This window comes from Lepidochelys olivacea, assembly GCF_965140295.1.
Source record: "Lepidochelys olivacea isolate rLepOli2 genome assembly, chromosome: 1".
NCBI classification, from domain to species: domain Eukaryota; kingdom Metazoa; phylum Chordata; order Testudines; family Cheloniidae; genus Lepidochelys; species Lepidochelys olivacea.
The window spans coordinates 266542703-266563384 of NC_140411.1; the positions used below are offsets into that span (position 1 = coordinate 266542703).

The window sequence follows — 20682 nt, forward strand, 5'->3', positions numbered from 1 at the left end:
AGACGCAGACGGCCCAAGCTGCAGAACAGCCACAGCACGCGGTGTGCAGAGACCATGTCAGCTCCCTACACTGCCCTTCAACTCTGATCTCAAGGGACCTCTCCTCCAGGAGCAACTGGGCAGGTCCTGTTTCTAGGCCCGTTCGATCCTTGGACTCTGCTGAGATTCCCAACAAGGAGGCTAGTTATGATGGGGACAGTGACAACCGCTAGAACCAGATCAAGAGCAGCCACGTATTTCGCAGACGTCTAGCAGTAAGAACCCCTCACTGCTGACTTTGGCCATGTTTCAACCAGCAATTCAGAGGCAAAACATTCAGTATCCCCTGGATTACAAAACTCCCAAGGTATCGTACCCCCTAACTAATTATTTACCTTAACAGCTAAGAAATCAGGTTTGAAACTGGGCTTTATAGTTCAAGGACAACGTAGGGAAGTCTTTGGAATCCGTGGTTAGCCTGAATTCTGAAATGGAGCTGGGTAGAAGAGGCAAGTGTAAATTGAGCTAAGACCCCCTACCTTAACATCCGTGGATTGCAGGCAATTTATAAGCAGCTGAACAAAAGGATCCAACATTTCTAACACATGCTCATCTGAGGAATTTATTTTGGATCTCTTCAGGCTCATGTGTAGTAGCTACAGTGTTGAAAACACATTTTTCATTAGTCACAAAGAGAGGACGAAGACATTGTCATGTAACTCAAAAGGGGTTAAAAAAAACCCAAAACACAATTTCAGGACACAGTAGAAACCATGCAACAGCACATCAGGACTTTAACAAATGAAGTGCTCTTAGCAGCACCCTAGAAGCCCCGCACTGAAGTTACTATGGGCAGCCAGACCCCCAGGGATTGTCATTAATACCAGACAGGGACAGAGGGTATTTTTTCTTTTAGGAAAGCAGAACAATTGACCCCACAGCACTTGTTTCACATCTGGGGAGACCCTTACCCTAAGTCCTGAGTCGACCAAGATATGCATGTTAGTCTTGCTGCTAACAGGTGCTTTCTGCCCGCCTCGAGCTGGGACGGGTGGGAGTAACAGGCAGCTTTCTGGTTGCAGACGAGGATCTGGAGGAGCCGGGGCTTTCGTTCTGAAAATTATAACGAGGTGAAAGGTACAGTTAGACTTTGATGTCACTGGAGGCTTCCTGCTGGCAGTGGAGAGAATTTCACTGCCTCTGTTGCTGACAACACACACTGCACGGAGCACATTCAGGTCCTGGCAGTGAAAGAGTCAGTGGAACAAATGGAAGAGCATTTTTACTTCTGTGAGGACTAAGAAGTGTGTTTTGCGTCACGTAACATTTCTATTGTTTTCTCACGTTTAAGTTTATCATTGGTAAAACCCCCCCCAAACAGGCAAAATTCAATAGCTAGCGCAATGCAAATTTAAAATTTCTTTTAAAAAACTGTCCAAATTGAAAGGCATTTCAATTTCCAAACCTGATCCACAATAACGGCAGCTTTCATCTCATCTATAAATGGCCCTTCCCTGTATCGGGAGAAACTTCTAGCTAAAATGAGAAAACGAAAACACTTGGAACAAAAACTTAAGCAGGGAAGCCACCGAAATCCAACCCTTTTCCAACAAGAGAGCAGCCCACGGGATACAAGTACAGACTCCTGAGAGAGTCCCGCTTCTACCATTGCCTAACCAAGGCATCTTCAGACTTTGGCAGCCCTGCTTTCAGAGGCTCAGTATAATCTGTCCAAACCTGGGATGAAATGTAAATTTAAGGCTGTGACGAGCATGAGGGAGAAACCTTAATGTGTTTGGGGAAACTCATAGACTTTAAGGCCAGAAGGGACCATCATGATCATTTAGTCGGACATCCTGCAAAAGTTGCAGGCCACAGAACCTCATCCACCCACTCCTGTAATAGACCCCTCACCTCTGGCTGAGTTACTGAAGTCTTCAAATCATGGTTTAAAGACTTCAAGTTACAGAGGATCCACATTTACACTAGTTTAAACCTACAAGTGGGCCTGCCCCATGCTGCAGAGGAAGGCGAAAACCCCCCAGAATCTCTGCCAATCTGATTTGGGGGAAATCTCCTCTCATACAGTAGGTTTTCCATTCCTTGGATCATCCTAGAAGCCCTTCTCTGCACTTGTTCCAGTTTGAATTCATCTTTCTTAAACATGGGAGACCTCCTTCCTCCAGTCTGACAGTTCACTTGGGGGGGAGGGATAGCTCAGTGGTTTGAGCTTTGGCCTGCTAAACCCAGGGTTGTTAGTTCAATCCTTGCGGGGGCCATTTAGGTATCTGAGGCAAAAATTGGGGATTGGTCCTGCTTTGAGCAGGGGGTTGGACTAGATGACCTCCTGAGGTCCCTTCCAACTCTGATAGTCTATGATTCGCCGTATGACCTGCTGTAGTTTCCCCAGATTTCACAGAATCATTCCAAGAGCAAAATCTCAAGAAACCAGAACTCTCAGACAGCAAAAACCAATCAATAGCAGATGGACGATGTCATTCTCTGTAATTTACCTGGCTTTTTCCGTTAGCAGGGGCAGATTTTCGCTGATCAGGCCGTGGCTGAGCACGAGAATGGATTCTGCACTCATTTCCGGATTTAGGATCAACCCTGACATGATGCGACGTAACGTTTCGTTCACCTTGCGGGACATTTTCAAGCTCATGGTGCTCTCTAAAATCTAGACAGCACAGGAGTCATGTTAAGCTTTAACACAGCAGGGCAGCTCTCTGTGGGCAGCAGGAGGAAGTTACAAGACCGGCCAATCCAAACTGCCTCCAGCACAAGCAGAAACCTGCTGCCCACCTGCCTCACCAGGACAGAGAAATCCCCTCACATTCTCCCCACCCACCTCCAGATTAATCAGCAAATGAAGAGTCTAAAAGCACAGTGGGGCCCCGGAGCGTATGAGTGTATGGCACTCCATTCCTGCCAGTGTTCTACATGGGCACAGGTCCACTCATGTGGAGAGCCCCACTCAAGTCACTAGGGTGCCACATGGGTGGGTATTTTCCCATGTCTGGAGTCCCTGACTTCAGCAGGGTTCCACGCATACATAGGCTTCCACTCAGGCAGAATAACTTGCAGGATCGGGGCCTTTATGAGCTCTGGTATAAATAATGTAATCAGAGGCAAATCACATCTGAGAGGTGGAGCAGAAAAAATCCAGAGTAGATACTTCTTTTGCACGGGGTGGGGAGTTTGCACGGGGTGGGGAGGAGGAGGAGGTAAGTTACCTCTTGCCATAGAAATAAATAGTAAATCTCTATTTTATCCTCTAAAAGAATACTGATTTCCAGCAAGGGAAAAATGAAAGCCAGATCCCACCTGTGCGGTTATGCCACCTTATCCCCTCGGAGCTCTCCGATTCTTCCTTTCACATGGCCCATCTGATCGCGTTCAGTGTTAAAGGCAGGGCTCCTACCAAAAGTGCTGACTGGATATGCTTACCTCTTTCAATGGAAGAATGAGCTTCGTGACTTGGTCCTTCCCTACGTACTTGGCAAGGATTTCGTAAGAATCGTAACTCTTGCTTCTGCGAGCCTCCATGACCTTGGAGACTATCCCCTTCACTTCCTTTTCCTCAGCAACATCCCCAAACAGCTCCTGATTGAAAATCTTTTGAAATATAGTGGAGAGAAACTAATGAGAACAGCAGAATCACTAGGGACTTGATTATTGCAACAACAGCAGAAAACGGCATTTTCTTTGCAACCACAATAAAAAAAAAAAAGTCCTGGAAGCTCAAAGCAGATTCTGCCCTCCCCCGTCTTGCAGGCACAAAGGACTCGGTACTGCATCAGGCGCAGCAGAGGGGAAGGGGACACTGGGAACACATGCAGGTGGTCCGTACACCAATTCCCTGTGGAACACAGCTCCATGGGTGTTCTCTGAATCCTCTACGGAGAGAGTTCCTGGAGACAAGGGGAAGGAGGGAAGGAACCTGTGGATGTGCCCTGGAATGGCAGGCCAGTTCTTCCCCCATAAGGGGGTGGTGTAGGATCACAATGGCACCTGTAGCCATGAGACTGCAGTAGAAGAGCACAAGCTATGCGTGGAGAGTTCTCCCCTCTCCCGCCACCACATGCACAGCCAGTTACTTGTGCTAAGAATAGGATTTTTGTAGTACACAATCAACGTATATTGAAGTCAAAAGATCCCCCCTTTCAGAAGGCTGAGGTTGCCAGCGTCATCTCTCGCAACAGGTCTCTTTATCCAAGCATGTTCCCTTCGCATTTGACAAGTGTCATGACTTCCATTTCAATTAACTCCTACCTCAATCATAATGTCTAAGCAGGTGTCCAAATCGCCAGTGCTAATCCTGCTGGTCAGGCCTTTCAGTAACAGGTGCACAGTGAAAGTCAGCACATGGACCTAGAGACAAACAATCAGCATTACATTTACCATTCCCAAGCTGGGATTTTTTTGGTGCTGGGGTTGTTTTGGAAATAATCAGACTTGAGGATTCCCACAGCAGAGCTCTCACATTTCTCAAACAATATACTCAAATACTCTCGACAGGAAAACTACTGAGAACTGTCCAAAAACCCACACCTGGAAAGGATTTACCCGCTCTCCCAAAACTCAATTCAAAATGAGTCACTTTTTTCAAAATTTGTGTTTTTTACCATTTCAGCATATCCCAAGATGCCTGATTGGCCAGCAGCTCATTTCAGACAGCTAGAATGATACACACGCATGTCCAGAGCCATACCAGCACTGTTCTGGGCAGACGGTGATACAGACAGATAGAGCTCTTAGAGATTGTTCTCTTCCCACAGCTAAGACCAGCACTTTTCATCTCCAGAGTCCAGCAGCAGAAAGCGAGCATCTCCCCACTGGGACAGCTCATCTGACAAGCCATTCTTATCATAGGTTATAGTGAGAGGAACAATGACCATGTGGTTAAGGCACTGGACTGGGACTCAGGAGATTGGGTTTCGATTCCCAGCTCTGTCACACACTCACTGTGTGACCTTGGGCAAGGAATTGAGGGTGAAATCCTGGCCCTACTGAAGTCAGGGGGAAAACTTCAGTTGGGTCAGGATTTCACCCTTAACCCTTCTGTAAATTGGGGACAATATCACTGCCTTTCCCCATCTTGCCTATCTTCCAGGACTGCCTTTATGTCTGTGCAGTGCCTAGCACAATGAGGACTGATTCTCAGTTGGGGCCTGCAACCACTACTGTACTACAAATTAATACTACGTTATTTTTCCACAGCACAAAGCAAAGTAAAAATCCTGGTTCTAATTTTCCATTGAAGTCTACTCCCAGCAAAACCATGCTCTGCAGTGTCCCTAGCGTCTGTTTGCCAGAAGCTGGGAATGGGCGACAGGGGATGGATCGTTGATGATTATCTGTTCTGTTCATTCCCTCTAAAGCACCTGGCACTGGCCACTGTGGGACGACAGGATACTGGGCTAGATGGACCTTTGGTCTGACCCAGTATGACCATTCTTATGTTCTTAATTATAAAAAGCTACAGAGAACAAGAGGAAGAACCATGGGATTACCTGGTAGCCATGGATTAGTATCGACTGCATCTCTCTTAAGACATACTGCAGGTACCGTGCTCCTAAAGCCTCCATGATTTTGGTGAGGGTGTTGCGTGCGATGTCCCGGATTTCCTGCGCCCGGTTCCTCAGAAGCGAGCAGACTTTCAGAAGAATGCTGGAACCAGAGATCAACAGCTCAGCACAGTCACAAACCAGCACAGAACCAAACACTACACTAATTGTCCTGGCTGCTTTCCAGGCCAATTTAAATTGATTTTCTCTGACAGTTTTACATAGGGAATAGTTGAGCTATCCTCAAAACCAGGCACTGAGGCCCTCTTGTTTTCACATATGGCCTTAAGACCATGTGTGTATCACACACAAATGTATCATCCTCAAATGGTACTATTGTACGAGAGGAAAGGTGGCTAAATTACAGGACTGAGAGTCCAGTTTCTAACCCCCAGCTCTGTCACCTCTTAATGCTTCACCCCACAGTTCTGATTACTACTTAAGGATTTATCAAGCACTTTTCACATGTAGCTGGACCCTATATAAGGAAAAAGTCAAAGGCCAAAGGGCATCAACATTAAACCCAAAGACACTGTGAAAATATATGTTTGTAAAAAAAATTGCAAGGTGTTTTAAGGACCTTTTCTCTTGAGCCTGGCTTTAGCCAGATGCAAAAATGCAGGCTTTTAAAAATCTGGCCCTTAATCTTTTAGCGCAATAACGGACATTTGAGGAGCGACTCTGCCCCCATACCTTGGCAGGTTAGCTTCCATGACCTCTTGTGGGAGAGACTGCATCACCTTGACCATGGCAAACGCTAATGGCACCCGAACCACCTCTTCATCGTTCACAGCCTTGGATTTCACAAGCTTGTGTTCCTCATCTCTTTTCACCTGGAACATGGGGCAGATCCCTTTTAACACTACACTGGTGATGCAAATGAACAACTTTTTCAAGTACCCAGTTCTTAATCCCATGAAGAGCAGGCTGACTGCATTTTAAAGTCTTAAGTAAGCTGGACAGTCCAGTAATTACCTCTTAACAAACGTTATTGTATATGTGCCTAACACCGTATCCATCCTGAAGGACCCCAGAGCACTTCATAGACTATGTCCTTTGGAAACTGTTTATCAGGGGACTCTGTTACAGTGACACACTGTTTAGAGTGGAGTTTCCCTCACAAACTGATTCAGTGCATTTGAATGAACTTGTGCTTTTTTCCGTGTTCCCGCTGGGAAGAATCCCTAGCTCCTGGGCTCTCCCCATGTTCCCAAATGCAGCAGAGTGGGACAAAAGGGAAATAGGGAGAATATGCACATGGAGAGCCAGTGCTGTACAAGTACACACTAGAGAACTTCAACTGTATACTTCAGTGTTCAACATTACAACTGTTAGAATGAAAAGAACACAGTGCTTAGCTAAACCAGAGGTTCTCAATCTAATTATCATTGTGGGCCACATATATGTTACCTGGGCTGCAGGTTGAGAACCACTGTGGGCACCCCACCCCACCCCTATGCCCAGCGCCTGTCCCTGCCCAGAAGAGGCCCTTCCACAGAGTGGGGCCAGGAGTAGACCCCACTGCAGGGCTGGGAGGCAGGGAAGCCCTGGACCCCACCATGCAGCAAGGCAGGGCAGCCCCGGACCCAGCTGCAATGGGCAGGGCAGCCCTGGTCACCATCACGCCCAGCAGCCCTGGATCCCGCCACATGGGACAGAGAAGGGCAGGGCAGCCCCGGCGACTCCAGATCCTGCCTTGTGGGCCCTGCAAACTTTAGCACACAGCAGGGCCACAGCTGTGTGCTAACTGTGTCGCTTGTAGCCCGCAGGCAGCGCGTTGAGAACCGCCGAGCTAAACCCATCTGTCTTAGGTTCCTATATGGGGCCCTTTACCAGGCACCTCACAGTATGCAATATACTGATCCTCCGAACACCCCCATGAGGCAGAGAATCCCCATTTTACAGAACGGAGGCACGGAGAAACTAAGTGACTTTCCCAAGCCCATACTAGAAGTCTCGCGGACAGGGAACTGAACCCAGGTCTCTGGCGAGCACCCTAAACACTGGACCATCTTTTTTCTGCATCTATAACACTGAAACTAAACTGGGTGTTGACAATCAGTCGAGGGCCGTTGAGAGGCCTGCATGAAATAAGTGGTTCCAAACCCATCCATAGCAGGCAGGTGAATGTGTCACAACCAAGGTGAATTGAAGGGGGAGGGATAGCTCAGTGGTTTGAGCATTGGCCTGCTAAACCCAGAGTTGTGAGTTCAATCCTTGAGGGGGCCATTTAGGGATCTGGGGCAAAAGCTGGGGATTGGTCCTGCTTTGAGCAGGGGGTTGGACTAGATCATAGAATATCAGGCTTGGAAGGGACCTCAGGAGGTCATCTAGTCCAACCCCCTGCTCAAAGCAGGACCAGTCCCCAATTTCTGCCCCAGACCCCTAAATGGCCCCCCTCAAGGATAGAACTCACAACCCTGGGTTTAGCAGGCCAATGCTCAAACCACTGAGTTATCCCTCCCCGTCCTGAGGTCCCTTCCAATCCTGATATTCTATGATTCTATAAGGGCTTGTCATCAATCCCAATGACATGCAAAGGAGAGTGAACACTCTCTCATGCTTCGATATGGCCTCTTTCCAGGTCAAGGGTTGAAGTAATGAGTCTAGGCAATTTGCCATTCTCCTGCACATGCTGTACCTGTTCTCTGGATAGTACACTTCAGCCTGGCTCTTGGCACCAGCACAAGAGTCACTTACAGCCACGTATATTTACAGACCATCTTTTCAATGCTGAACACGCACCTTTGCGGCAAGACACCTGTGTAATTTGGGCAAGATGCTGCCAGTTACTGTTCCTTGAATGTGTTCAATCAGACACTCCAGCTCCTCCTTATTTCTGGGAAGGGAAGAAATGGATTTTGTGGCTTTCTGGGTCTCCTCAGATTCTCCGGTGCCTGCCTGTTCATGCTGAATCAGTGCAGGATTCCCCTGCTTCTCACTGTCCTCAGGCAGGTTCTTGCTCTTGTCTCCCTCAGCCTCCTCCTCCCCCTCACTCTGCTCCAATTCCATGGCTTCATTCTCTGCTGCTTCCTCAGCATCCATGGCCTCTGCATCTGTCAGGCAAAATCAAATCACAGACCACGTGGAGGCAGCATGTGAGATGTCCCCACACCACTTCCAGAAAAGCCCCAAAGTCACTAAATAGATAACCACAAATGTGAATATGCTACAAACACAAGTTCCTTCACTGTAGCTTCAGTAGGGGCAGGGTGGAGCACACAGCACTCTACCCAATCTTTGGCCAGCAAAGCAATCCCTGCAAGACAGCTGCTCCAGTCAGTGTAAGTCAGAGCATCCCTTAGCCCAGTCTAAGTTATGCCAAGGCTATTTTGGCCTGTGGAAGCCCCAAGTCCAGTGATAATTATGAAGACAGACAAAGAGACTAGATTAGTCAAAACAGGCCTTCCAATTAGTATATCTTAAAAGCCTGAAGGAGCTAACCTGAGGTATAAAGTGATAGAAAACTTTAAAAAGGAGGACTTGTGGCACCTTAGAGACTAAGAAATTTATTTGAGCATAAGCTTTTGTGAGCTACAGCTCACTTCATCGGATGCTCACGAAAGCTTATGCTCAAATAAATTTCTTAGTCTCTAAGGTGCCACAAGTACTCCTTTTCTTTTTGCGGATACAGACTAACATGGCTGCTACTCCGAAAACTTTAAGTATCTAGACTATGAGCAACTACCATGTGAGGTTCCATCACTAGGAATCTGAAAACTCACCTTCATTCTGAAGAGTCTCAAGTTGCTTTTCAAGGGTTTCATGGTCAAAATGAAAAGCTTCTAGCACAGTCACTAACAAGCTGTCAGACAACAGATTGAATAAAAGGTCAGTTCTTTTCATATAAGGAAAAGGATGTTTAGACTGATCATGGGTCAAAAAACCTTGAAGCCACTTTTTTGGGGATTTTTTTTTTCCAACTGATTTTCAGTTACAGGACTCCAACTGAGAGTGCAGTTGCCCCAAAACAGTGACAACACTAAAATCCTAAAACCATCCATTAACATGCTGAATCTTTATTTGTAGCATGACAGTGAGCACTGAAAACAAGCATTACTGTACCTGACAGCCAGTTTTTGATTCATCTGTCCAGTTTGCAAAACGTGTATGAAATGTTTTAAATGGTACATATATGCTGACCAAGAGAGACGCCTGCAAACAGCGCCTACAACTTCAACTGAAGCCGTTACCATATTTTCATGCTGCCGAAACACAAACAAAAAAATCATCACGATTAATGTATTTTAAACAAGATATAAAATGTATTTAAATCAATGAAACACGGGACTAAAATAAACAAAGTCAATATATGGGGGATTTCTTTTTAACTCTTTCAGATTTTCCCAGGTCCCTGAAAATGAATCAGATAGTCACAGAACGGATTACGAAATTGATTTCTAAGGTGCCAATCCTGCAAATACTTATCCACGTATTAAACTTTGATCACATGAGTAATCCCATCAAAGACAACAGGACCACTTGTGTAAAGAAAAACACATGAAAGCATTTTCAGTGTCCGGGCCGAAGAGGATCTCTCACATTACAAAAATTGAACAAATCCTATTTGCTTGTTGTGATTCCCTGCTGGATCCTTTGCTGTTTATCTCTAGAACACTGAAATCTCTCAGGCAATACAGAACAACTCTTTAAAAACAAACAAACAAACAAAAAAAACCACCTCTGGCTTTCTAAATATCAATCCGACATAGTGTTGTGAGTCTATGTAACCCTGGCCCTAAAAGTAGTTTTGTTTCATATATTTTGTACAAGAAATAATCTTTTAAACAAGAATGACAGACTAGATGTCATCATGCTTCAAGTTGTCTATTTCAATTACAAAATTGCTGCTGACTTTGGATGATCTGAGTTTTTTATTGATGTCATACCTACCTCTCTCTCTGTACACACTCCATACCAGGTGCATACAGTCTCCTTGAGAATCTAATATGACAAGCTCTCTGCAATGGAGCTTCTGGGAATTTTGGAGACAGAGGGAAAAGTTTCCACTCACACCACTTCGTAAATTAATCATCTGTATGACAGGAAATTAGCAACATAGAAAGCAAGGAAAGTAATAAAGGGACCAAATTCTCTAAGATGCAGGAAGTGCTTCGCATCTGACAGGACTGGATCCTAGCTGCATCTGTGCCTTCTTAATCCTCCTTCACCAATGGAAAGAGGCACAGTGCTGTCATCTAAAAAGCAAAATACTCCACATCTGTCACCCTTTTAAGGTGACAAGTACTGTAGGCAGAACAATGTGACAAAGATGGATACATTGGTATTAAATTAGCTTTATGTTAAAAACCTACCTTAAGCATTTTCTCATCAAAAATTGTCGTAGTTGCATAAGGCATGATGTAGTTCTGCAGAGATTTGGAGGACAGTACGATTTTGTCTTCAGTTAGCTGCTTCGCCAATTTCTTTAAGGCTCGAGCTCTTCTGTGGATCTGGGAGAGATTAGCAAATTCATGAACATTTAACAACAGAACATTTGGGTTTAATAATTTTTGATGTAGCAATTGTAAGAGTGCCAAAAGCTTAAACACAATTAAATAAATATGTCATCATTTCTATCGAAGGGTTACATTTTCCCCCCTCCATCTCTGAACCTTCTCTAGCTTTGCTCCTTTATGAATGTCACAATTCAGTAAATAAATCACAAACAGTGGCTTATGGCATCCTCAAAGCATCAGACAAGAGAAGGTAATTGATTATAATGGGGGAAAAATGGATGAGAAATTATGTGAGAAGGGAAATTTAGACAACATAGGCAGCATGTAGCTAGGGATGTAAGAAAAGCTCTCTCTGAAAAGGAATACTGTATGTCACATATTTATTCTAAGCAAAAAGGGGAAATCGAAGCTTCCAGATGGGTATATTTAAAAAGGAATGAAGAGATGCAGCAGAGATTAGGAAATTCAAGACCTGATCCAATGCCCATTCAAGTCAGGCCCTACATGCATGCTAAAATATTTTCAAAGACTATTAATCAATGTATTCAATACAATCATACATGGACAGTGTTTGTACAACAAACCCTCACTGGTTTTATTCATACTGTTAAGAAGGGACAAAGCAAGACTGAGTTACAGTCAGGAACATGGGGCTGCTAAGAAATAAGAACATTAGAATCTATGACATTTTACTAATGAATACTGAAGAAATCACTCCTTTTAGCCAAATGATGGAGAGTACATATACAGACAATACAAGATACTGTAACTAATGTATGAACAATTGTATGTAAATACAAACTTTACTGAGATTTATAAAAGAGAGTTGAGATAAAACAATTAATCACTGAAGTAACTAAGGCACCCAGTCCCATTTTCAGAAGTAGTTGTGAACCTAAGGGTACTTCTACAGTACAAAATTATTTCAAAATTATTCTGTCCGAATTTTCAGAAGCTATTTTATACATTCGGTCTTCTGTGTCCCCACTAAAGCACGTGAATTCGGCGGAGTGCGTCCACAGTACCAAGGCTAGCATCGAATGTCGGAGCGGTGCACTGTGGGTAGCTGTCCCACAGTTCCCGCCGCCCACTGGAATTCTGGGTTAAGCGCCCAGTGCCTTTATAAGCCTAAGTCACTTTTGCAAATTTTACTCCTGAACAAATGCTAATATTTTACAATGGAAAAGGAGCACGCTGTGCTTTACCTGAATATGTTTCATGTTCTCAAAGAAATCCACCTCAGGATCATGACAGTCAGTTAGCTGGACCAAGTCTTGAAACTCTGGGTGCTTTGGAAAAGTTCGAATCAAGCAGGAAAGTAACGAAGTATAGTCTTGTTGAATGTTCTACAAACAGCAAGTGACCAAAGATTAGTGTTGATAGGAAATGCAGCAATCCCTGGTGTAGAACAGCTAGTAATGTCAGTGCTACTTACAAACATGTTTGACACAGTCATGCCTTTTATTATTTGTTTAGTACAGATTGTTTAGTTTTATGCAATGTACACAAAAATTAAGAAAATTCCTGCCCCAGAGGGCTACCTAGAGGAAAGCTAAGCTAAGCAGGGAAATACAGAAAAGAGGGTGGGCTGGTTTTTTATTATTGTTTTTTAAAGATTTAAATCCAAGAATAAATTTTCTGTGCATTAAACCACTCCTGTTTGCCCTTACAATGGTAAAGATGATCAAATGACTCATGGATTCTAATATCATCAGCACAGCCCTATCAATTTCACAGCCGCAAAAAACGTGTCATGGACCACGAAATAAGCCCTTCCTTGTGAAATCTGATCTCCCACTTGCTGCTGGGATCGCCCCAGCAGAGGGAACCTAGCTGCATGTCCTCGCCAGGTTGGAGAGGGACAGAACTTGTCCTTTCCTTGCACAGCCGCTCTTGGAAGGAGATCAGACCCACCTCCGAGTGCAGCCCCCTGCTGAGGAAGCCCCAGTGCTGGGCAGCAGCCCTGGAGGTGGCTTATGGAGGTGGGTCCGATCTCCCCCTGCTGCTAGAAGTGCCCCAGCCAGCGGACTCCTAGCTCTGAGTCCCTGCTGGGCTGGGGAGGGACAGGTCTTGTTCTTCCCCTGCAGGGCTGCTGGGGGGTGGGAGGGGAGGGAGATCAGACCCACCTCCACGTACCTTTTGGGTTCAGACCCCCAGAGTTACAACATCCTGAAATTTCAGATGAAAACAGCTGAAAATGTGAAACTGACCAATTTTAAAACCCTCTGGCCGTGAAATTGATCAAAATGGACCATAAATTTGGTAGGCCCTAATCATCAGCATAACCAGGGGATAATCATTATGACCTCAAGTGCTTACCTCAGTCTTGCTCTTCAGTCCTTTTCTCAGAGACAGCAGGAGAGTGTGCTGGATTATTTCTTTGTATTCATCTTCCGTGTGGTTGATTTCTGCTATCCGGTGGATAATACTGGTCAAGCACAGGCTGGCACTGTCACTTAAAGACATGTCCCCTAACTGAGACGGTAAAAAGATCATATCACGTAAGTCTAGAAACAACACCTCAATGAATGACTGAACCTCCATATTTCACCATGAGCTACAGCTTCAACACTTGATTACTACTCTCCCCCTCCTCCACCCCAACACATCTGTTTCAGAGAGCTGTAACAGAGAGAACATCTACTCTCCACAACTCTAGGCTGGGTGGTACCATTTGAAATATTATAACAAAGCCCACCACGGATCCAGAAGTTATACAAAACTTTCTATCCCCTTCCCAGGAGAAGCTATGGGCCAGATCCAATGGCCTGTTGAACTCAATGGAAAGACTCTCATTGGACTTCACTGAGTGTTAGAATGGGGCCCCTGTAGCTGCCACTGAGGGAAAAGCATATTTTCAAGATTCCCAGTGTGCCTCTGTGGCTGTGCAGCCCAGATTCATCACAGAGGTCCTTGGCTCTGTGCTGAAGAGGCACCATGGGCCAGTGTTAGGCAGTTCGTATTCCTCTTGCTGCACTGTGCTTGCATGTCAGAACATTCATAGAAAACACAGCATTGACATCACTAGGGAAGTCTCAAATCTTGGCTTTTGTGAAAAGGAAACCATTTTATGGATGCTATTTCTTGGCACCAAAAACTAGCAAAAGAACTGGAAAGTAACATTAATTACACAAACCCTATGATAACACAAGAGGAGAAACTTTCCACTAACCTGTATGGTGTAGAAACAGTTATGCATAACTGGAATAAGAAAGTTGATGTCCACTCTTTGCATTTCTTTGACCTGAGAAGTGATTCCTTGGAACGCTGACAAGCGAACATCAAAATTGATATCATTGAGATGTCGTTGATCAAAGGCATTCAACTAACAGAGACGAACAACAAATCATTAGAAGACTTTTTAAAAAATAATTCAACACACTGAATAAAAAAACTGAAAAATGTACATACCTTAACTACCTCCGTAATGTATTTCAATTCACCTTCCAGATCAGATAAAGTCTTTAAAAAAAAAGAAAAGAAAAAGAAAAAACAAAGTTAAAACCAAAACTAGTTAAATCATATGCAGCAAATAAATATTAGAACCTTAGAGCCTCTTCCTACTACAATTTGGAGCAGAATCAGGCTCTTAATTTTGACCCCTTTAGAAAGTAGGTTAAAAAATTACAGGAGAGTGTGAAGGAGAGAAACTGACATTTTGTCATTTTAACACCAGGGCCTCTCTCCTTGGATTTCAAAGGTGCACGTTTCTAATTTCTGGATCTATGCTGTATGTTCCACAGATTTCCTGCTGAAAACAAATGTAATGTGTGCCATTCCAGGAACATGCAAAACAGCTTAGGTGATTCCTATCACACTGGGGATGGGAGAGTAAAAATAGAATCTACTTCAGGCAGTCAAAATCCAGCTTTGCTCATACATGCAGAGGATTCGTTATTGATAAGGTGCTCTTTGATTGGTTTAAAATGCAACAGATCTAAACAGATTCGCACATCAATCGGAATGCAGCAGGCCAAAACAGTATGTAGACAACTGTCTTTCTACTTCACTAACAGCTGTCAGGCTCAATTATTTTTATTATATAACTTGATGTAGATTTAAAGATCTATAAGTCTATATGGAACAATGCAGATGAATTTACTTATGATTGTTCCTTATCTTTCAGAACTAGAAGGATAAGAAAATTACGGAAAGGCACTTAAAAATGTAATACCTGAAAAACCACACAGAGTGTCTGTCGAGATAATTTGTTCTGGATAACCGAAAACAGTTTTGCCAGAGGCTTAAGGAAGCTTGTGGGGTTTAAGCAATGCCTCAGCAAGTTCTGCACTGTCACCAAGATGTCAATCTCTGTATCCTGAAAGAAAGAGACAATTGTCCAAGAATCATAAGAGCATTGTTAAATCATTTAGTTTCCTTGAGAAGTGTCTAATGCCATAGTGTGATCTTAAGCTTTTGATTTGAATTATGCACATTACAAATATTAAATGAGAATTAGTGACTGGAAGCAGAAAATCAATTCCCTCATTACAGATTTCCTAAAAGCACCTGGAGAGATAACTCAGTGTTTTAATTAGCTATTAATCACACAGTGTGAGCAGGTTAGACTAATCATGCCTATGGTGATTTCTTTTGGACCCTTTCTCAAATGAAAGGCAAGTAGGACTGGCAGAGCTGAGCAATGAAGTCTTTGTTACAGCAGCATGTAGTTAGACTGTCTTCCTAACAACACTTAATACATTTCCTTATAGATTCGTAGATTTTCACGCCAGAGAGACTATTATGATAATCTAGTCTGACCTCCTGTATAACAAAGACCACAGAATTTCACCGAGTAATTCCTACATCAAGCCCATAATTTCTAACTGAACTCCGGCACACTCTTTAGAAAGGCATCCACATCTTGATTTAACGACTTGGGCTTGCAGCTGGATGGCCTGTGCACTTCAATCACCGGGGATGGAGTTTTACTTTGAAAAATGAGGCTTGACAAACAAGCGGGACCCTGTGTATAACACTATGTTACTTTTATCTCTCCTCTCACAACGTACGTATGCACCATTGGTGGATACCTGAAGGAATGTCAGACCTACTCCAGTGTGTGTTTAGATTGCTCTTCAGTGGCTGCAACTGATGGATCACAGCAGCTCAAAAACTGTCGCAATAATACGTGTGAGGGTTTCATGGGCTCCTGCTACTTGGGAAATAAACTACATCGCAGTGGTGAGACTGGTCAAAGCATTAGAAATCACAGAGGTACTTCGGCAAATCTTCCCTTGGCAAAAGAGGGGGCACAACCACCCCAGCTATGTTTTCTCTTGCAAGACAACCACTATGACTGATTTTACTGGGGAAGGCAGCTTAATATGACGGAATAGCCTGTGTGGGGAATAGAAGGGGGATACAACAGAAGGCCTTTCCTGGCCAAAAACGGTGTTATCGTAGTCTTGCACCTGGCACCAAGAGTTGCATTCTAGAAATACCCTATAGATTTTATTATTACACCAGTTCAAATGGTTAAGAATGACTGCAATAACTCGCACGCAATTACTAGATTTTTTAAATGCATCATAAAAATAATCCCATTTACAAAAGAAGATAAACGTGTTTCACTGAAAGAAGTAACACCTACCTGCATAATGCTACTCTGGTGAAGGAAAGGGAGGAGGAGGCTGATGAGCACAGAACTCTGACCCTTGTCCTGTATAAACTTGCTGATCCTACATTATTTTAAAAAAAGGTTAATTGGTTAATCTTGCATCCACATACTCACCCATACAAAGTGAACAGGGATTTCATGAGCTGCAATAAAAGCTGTGAAGCTTTGGTGCTAGAATAGAAAATTATGTCAGCACATCTGTTCTGAACCTGTATTTTTAGGGGTTACAAGCTCAGGCCCTGATGCTGCCTTTGAATCCATGTGAATGGACCCTTGAACTCACATAGAGCCATTGACTTCAAAAGGACTCTGTGGACCTAAGACCCATACACTCAGAGGCAGGATCAGGGCCTCAAACATTTACATTAACAGTAGGATGCAATTTAGCACGAGGAATCAGCTGAAGATTTTTTAAAGAGAGTATTCAAATAAAATCAGATCAGCCCATTTTAAATTGCACAAGGGTCAATTTTAAAACTAATGCCTAGCATGTCACTGAGGGCCAAATTCTGCCTTCACTCAGGTAGGAGTTGCCATACGAGGACAACATATGTCTCCTGTTAAATAGTCATTAGTATTTTGAATTTTAAAAGGAACAAAAAACTAAACAATGTGGATATGTTAAACTATTTTCCATAAAGGTTTTTTCTGATCATTTTAATACATTTAAATAGTGCCCTCAACACAAAGTTGTGCAACAGACAATCAATCAGTCCTGGGTAACTTATCTGCCTGGATTAAAAAGTCCAATGACTCCCTTGTTTTACAGCCCTCACTGATTGTTCTTCGTCATTTAAAAGTACACTTAAACATAAAGTTTGAGACACAAATTGGCGAAAGGCAAGAAATTCAAAGTCAAGGCTGACATCTGAACTCAGACTATGATTTTGAATTTTCTACGTCTGGGAACAAAGGTCTTGATTCGGTAACTGGATCCACTCTGTGCCTGTGTGGATATGTACATCTGTATTTCTCCTTTTCTGGAAACACAGTATAACTGTTTGCCCTGCAAATTCATGATTTGTTTCCTACTTTGGGAAGAGAGTTACAAAGAACCCGACATACAAGTTTGCTGTATCCATGCAAACCAGACTGCTGCAGCCACTTTTGACCACTTTAATATTTTTATAGCCGCAAGGGGAGCAGTCTCAGATTGCTCATAGTATTAATATCTAGAGTGCCTGTCACAGGACGGGGCTCCCTCACCCTGGATTCTCACCGCAAACAGTCCTCATCCAAACCAGCAGCAAGTTCAATGCCAACTGCTTTACTTGGTGTGCTATTCAAGTACTTGTTTCTCCACAACAAAAGGCTTTTACCTTCTCCCAAGGCACATAGCAAGAGAAGGGAGAGATCTCATCGCTCAGGGTATGTCTACACTGCAGTGAGACACTCGCGGCTGGCCCGTGCCAGCTGAATTGAGCTCGAGCTAAGGGACTGTTTATGTGTAGACATTTGGGTTCGGGTTGCAGCCTGGGCTCTGGGACCCTCCCACTTCACAGGATCCTACAGCCTGGGCTCCAGCCCAAGCCCGAATGTCTACACAGCAATTAAACAGTCCCACGAGCCTGAATCATCTGGCATGGCCCAATCGTGTTTTTTAACTGCAGCGTAGACATATCCTCTGAGCTCCTGGGCCTCACCGGCTCTTCCTTCCTGACTTCCCCATGCCCCTCTTTGTCTCCTAGACTGAGGAGCTGATTCACTTTGTTAACTGGTTAATCATCCAGTCCTTAACCAATTATCTCCTTGTGGGGACACTTGTCAATGCACAGATTGGTGAGCCAGCCTTAGGCTACACACACTCTGTCACAGTGCCAGTTTCACTTACGGACGCTTTTAAAGTTCAGTCAACAGTGATGGGAACTGACCACCAGTGACCTGGAAGTTGAGTGACACAAGTTCACACGTTTTAAATGGCTCTGAATTTAAATTCGTTGTGACCAAGTAACTGATTCTATATTTGCAGTCCATCCTGAGGGATCATTGTTTCAAAGCTTCTCTTTTTTGAACCGTGAGGAATCACTTACCTGGAAAGAATGTTGAGCTCTTTGCTGACTTGAGCTCTGAACTTTTTCTTTTTCACCTTTTCCACATTTAACATGGTTTTGCTGAGATACTGAAGTACTGCAGGAACGTGAGGCAGAATTAACCGTGCACCCAAGCTGGGGGACTCTGTAATGGATACAAGCTGCTTACCAATGCGTTTTAGAACAAAAAGAAGAGACCCAATCCTACACAAACATGGGGACAATGGTGAACTAGGAGACCTGATGTTCAGAAGTGCTGAGCATCCTTCACTCCAAAGGAAGTCAGCGGGAGCTGCGAGTGCTCAATGCCTCTGAAAATCAGCCCTGCAGGAGTTTAAAATTCTACGGGACTGAAGGCTATTACAACACACACACAAAAACCTCAAGAGCTCCCCTCCTCATTAGTTCACTAACAAGTCTGTGACACAAGGGCTTAGCCAGTCCAGTGGACAGAGCCCCAGACTGGGTTCTAATCCCGATTCCGTCAGTGAGCTGTTGTGTGACCTTGTGCAAATCAATTCCGCACTCTGAGCCTCAGTTTCCTCATCTGTACCATGGGGTTAACAATCCCTGCCTTCCTTTGTCATGGCTTTGAGAGCAACCACTGAAAAAGAGCTAACCAATGTTAAAGGAAGTGCAGGCGAAGGGTAAAGATGATGAACTACAAGTCTTTATTGCAAGGGAGTGCAAATTAAAATGAATTGCAGTGAGTGTATGGCTGGGTGAATTTATTTTTAAAGAAAAAAATTAAGTGGACGTTTGTGCAAGCCACTTGTCCTAATTGCCAAGGCTGCCCTCCGGGTTATAACTTAACCAACGGAGTTCGCCCGTTACTATGAACATTCTCCCCCTTCCCTTTAACAGAGAATAAACCTTTCTGGGTCCTGGCGACTAGCACACAAATATGGAACTTGTTTGCACAGGGATGAATGAACGTACTAAGGGAAGACAAGCCTTAGCAGGGAATTTTCCTTCTAAAAAGGCATTCTTGCCAAAGGCGCAGAATATCCCAATGGGATCCAAAACATACACTCATGCTTACAGTTGAGTTCCTCATCATTCTGATTACTATTCATTCATACCTTCTGTCATTCCATCGGTGTCAGACTCTAAACAAACGCAGTCAGTCACTGTCAAGCTGGAAACCAGGTCTGTGGGTTCAAAATCTGGACTATTGAGGAGGTTGTCAGCCACATCCATCACAACACCAGCTGTCGCCTCACAGAGATTCTTGGTGGACAGCAGAGCAAAGACATTCAACAGCGTATCGTATTCTGGGTGCCCTGGTCTCTGCTTGGCCAGCAAAGGGAAATATCTGAGTAACAGACACAGAACAAGAAAAATTCACAGTTCACTTTTTAAAAAAATAAATAAAAGTTTTACAAACATTTCCTCCATAAAGTTACATACAAAAAGACTGAAGGTAAAGAAATGTTCTTCTACCTTCTGGGGGAGACCATTAAAAAGGAAAAATTCTTACGACCTAAGACCAGTTTGGTACATAAACAGAAAATACATTCTTCATTTCTGACAATGGTAAATCTGGAGGTAAGCACTGAAATACCATGGTGATGGGACCAAATGAGAGTGCGAAAGGGAGTTAAAAGTCAGGGGTGAAATCCGGGCCCTACTGACTTCAGTAGAGCCAGGATTTCACCCCAAATATCTAAAGGCCAACTCCTTCTGACTTGTTTTAGTTCTATATCTGAGCGGTATACAATACTCACATGTTATTCTGTAAATGACTAGTAAACAGGGATCTAGCGGACACTACAGAACATTAACAAACCAATACAGTTCAAAGGGGAAGGACACAAGGTTTTTATTCAAAACTGGATTGGCTACCACTTTCCACTAACTCATCCCTCTCCCCTCAAAATCTGAGCTAGATATTGGCTACAAACCTGCCTGGCTGTTCATATGTGGGGAAAATGGCCTGATATTACAGAGAATAATCTCCAGAAACTGGAAAGTTCGGGAGTTGCATTTATTAGGGAGCATTAGATTCATAGACTAGATACACC

The 20682-nt window shown here is 43.8% G+C and overlaps 1 protein-coding gene across 1 annotated transcript in view; it reads right to left on the reverse strand.

Annotated features, from left to right (window-relative positions):
- Nucleotides 1-20682, reverse strand: part of UTP20 (UTP20 small subunit processome component) — an 80267-nt gene that overhangs the window by 18859 nt on the left and 40726 nt on the right. The window contains exons 30-48 of the mRNA XM_084648204.1: nt 19741-19973; nt 18659-18803; nt 16602-16689; nt 15183-15326; nt 14420-14470; nt 14181-14333; nt 13328-13483; nt 12214-12354; nt 10865-11002; nt 9615-9754; nt 9275-9354; nt 8295-8605; nt 6243-6382; nt 5496-5652; nt 4255-4353; nt 3430-3597; nt 2493-2659; nt 951-1092; nt 519-635 (exon numbers count right to left, since the gene is read on the reverse strand). Of these exons, the coding sequence (XP_084504330.1) occupies nt 519-635; nt 951-1092; nt 2493-2659; nt 3430-3597; nt 4255-4353; nt 5496-5652; nt 6243-6382; nt 8295-8605; nt 9275-9354; nt 9615-9754; nt 10865-11002; nt 12214-12354; nt 13328-13483; nt 14181-14333; nt 14420-14470; nt 15183-15326; nt 16602-16689; nt 18659-18803; nt 19741-19973 (2770 nt within the window). The remainder of the gene's footprint in view (nt 1-518; nt 636-950; nt 1093-2492; nt 2660-3429; nt 3598-4254; nt 4354-5495; nt 5653-6242; nt 6383-8294; nt 8606-9274; nt 9355-9614; nt 9755-10864; nt 11003-12213; nt 12355-13327; nt 13484-14180; nt 14334-14419; nt 14471-15182; nt 15327-16601; nt 16690-18658; nt 18804-19740; nt 19974-20682) is intronic.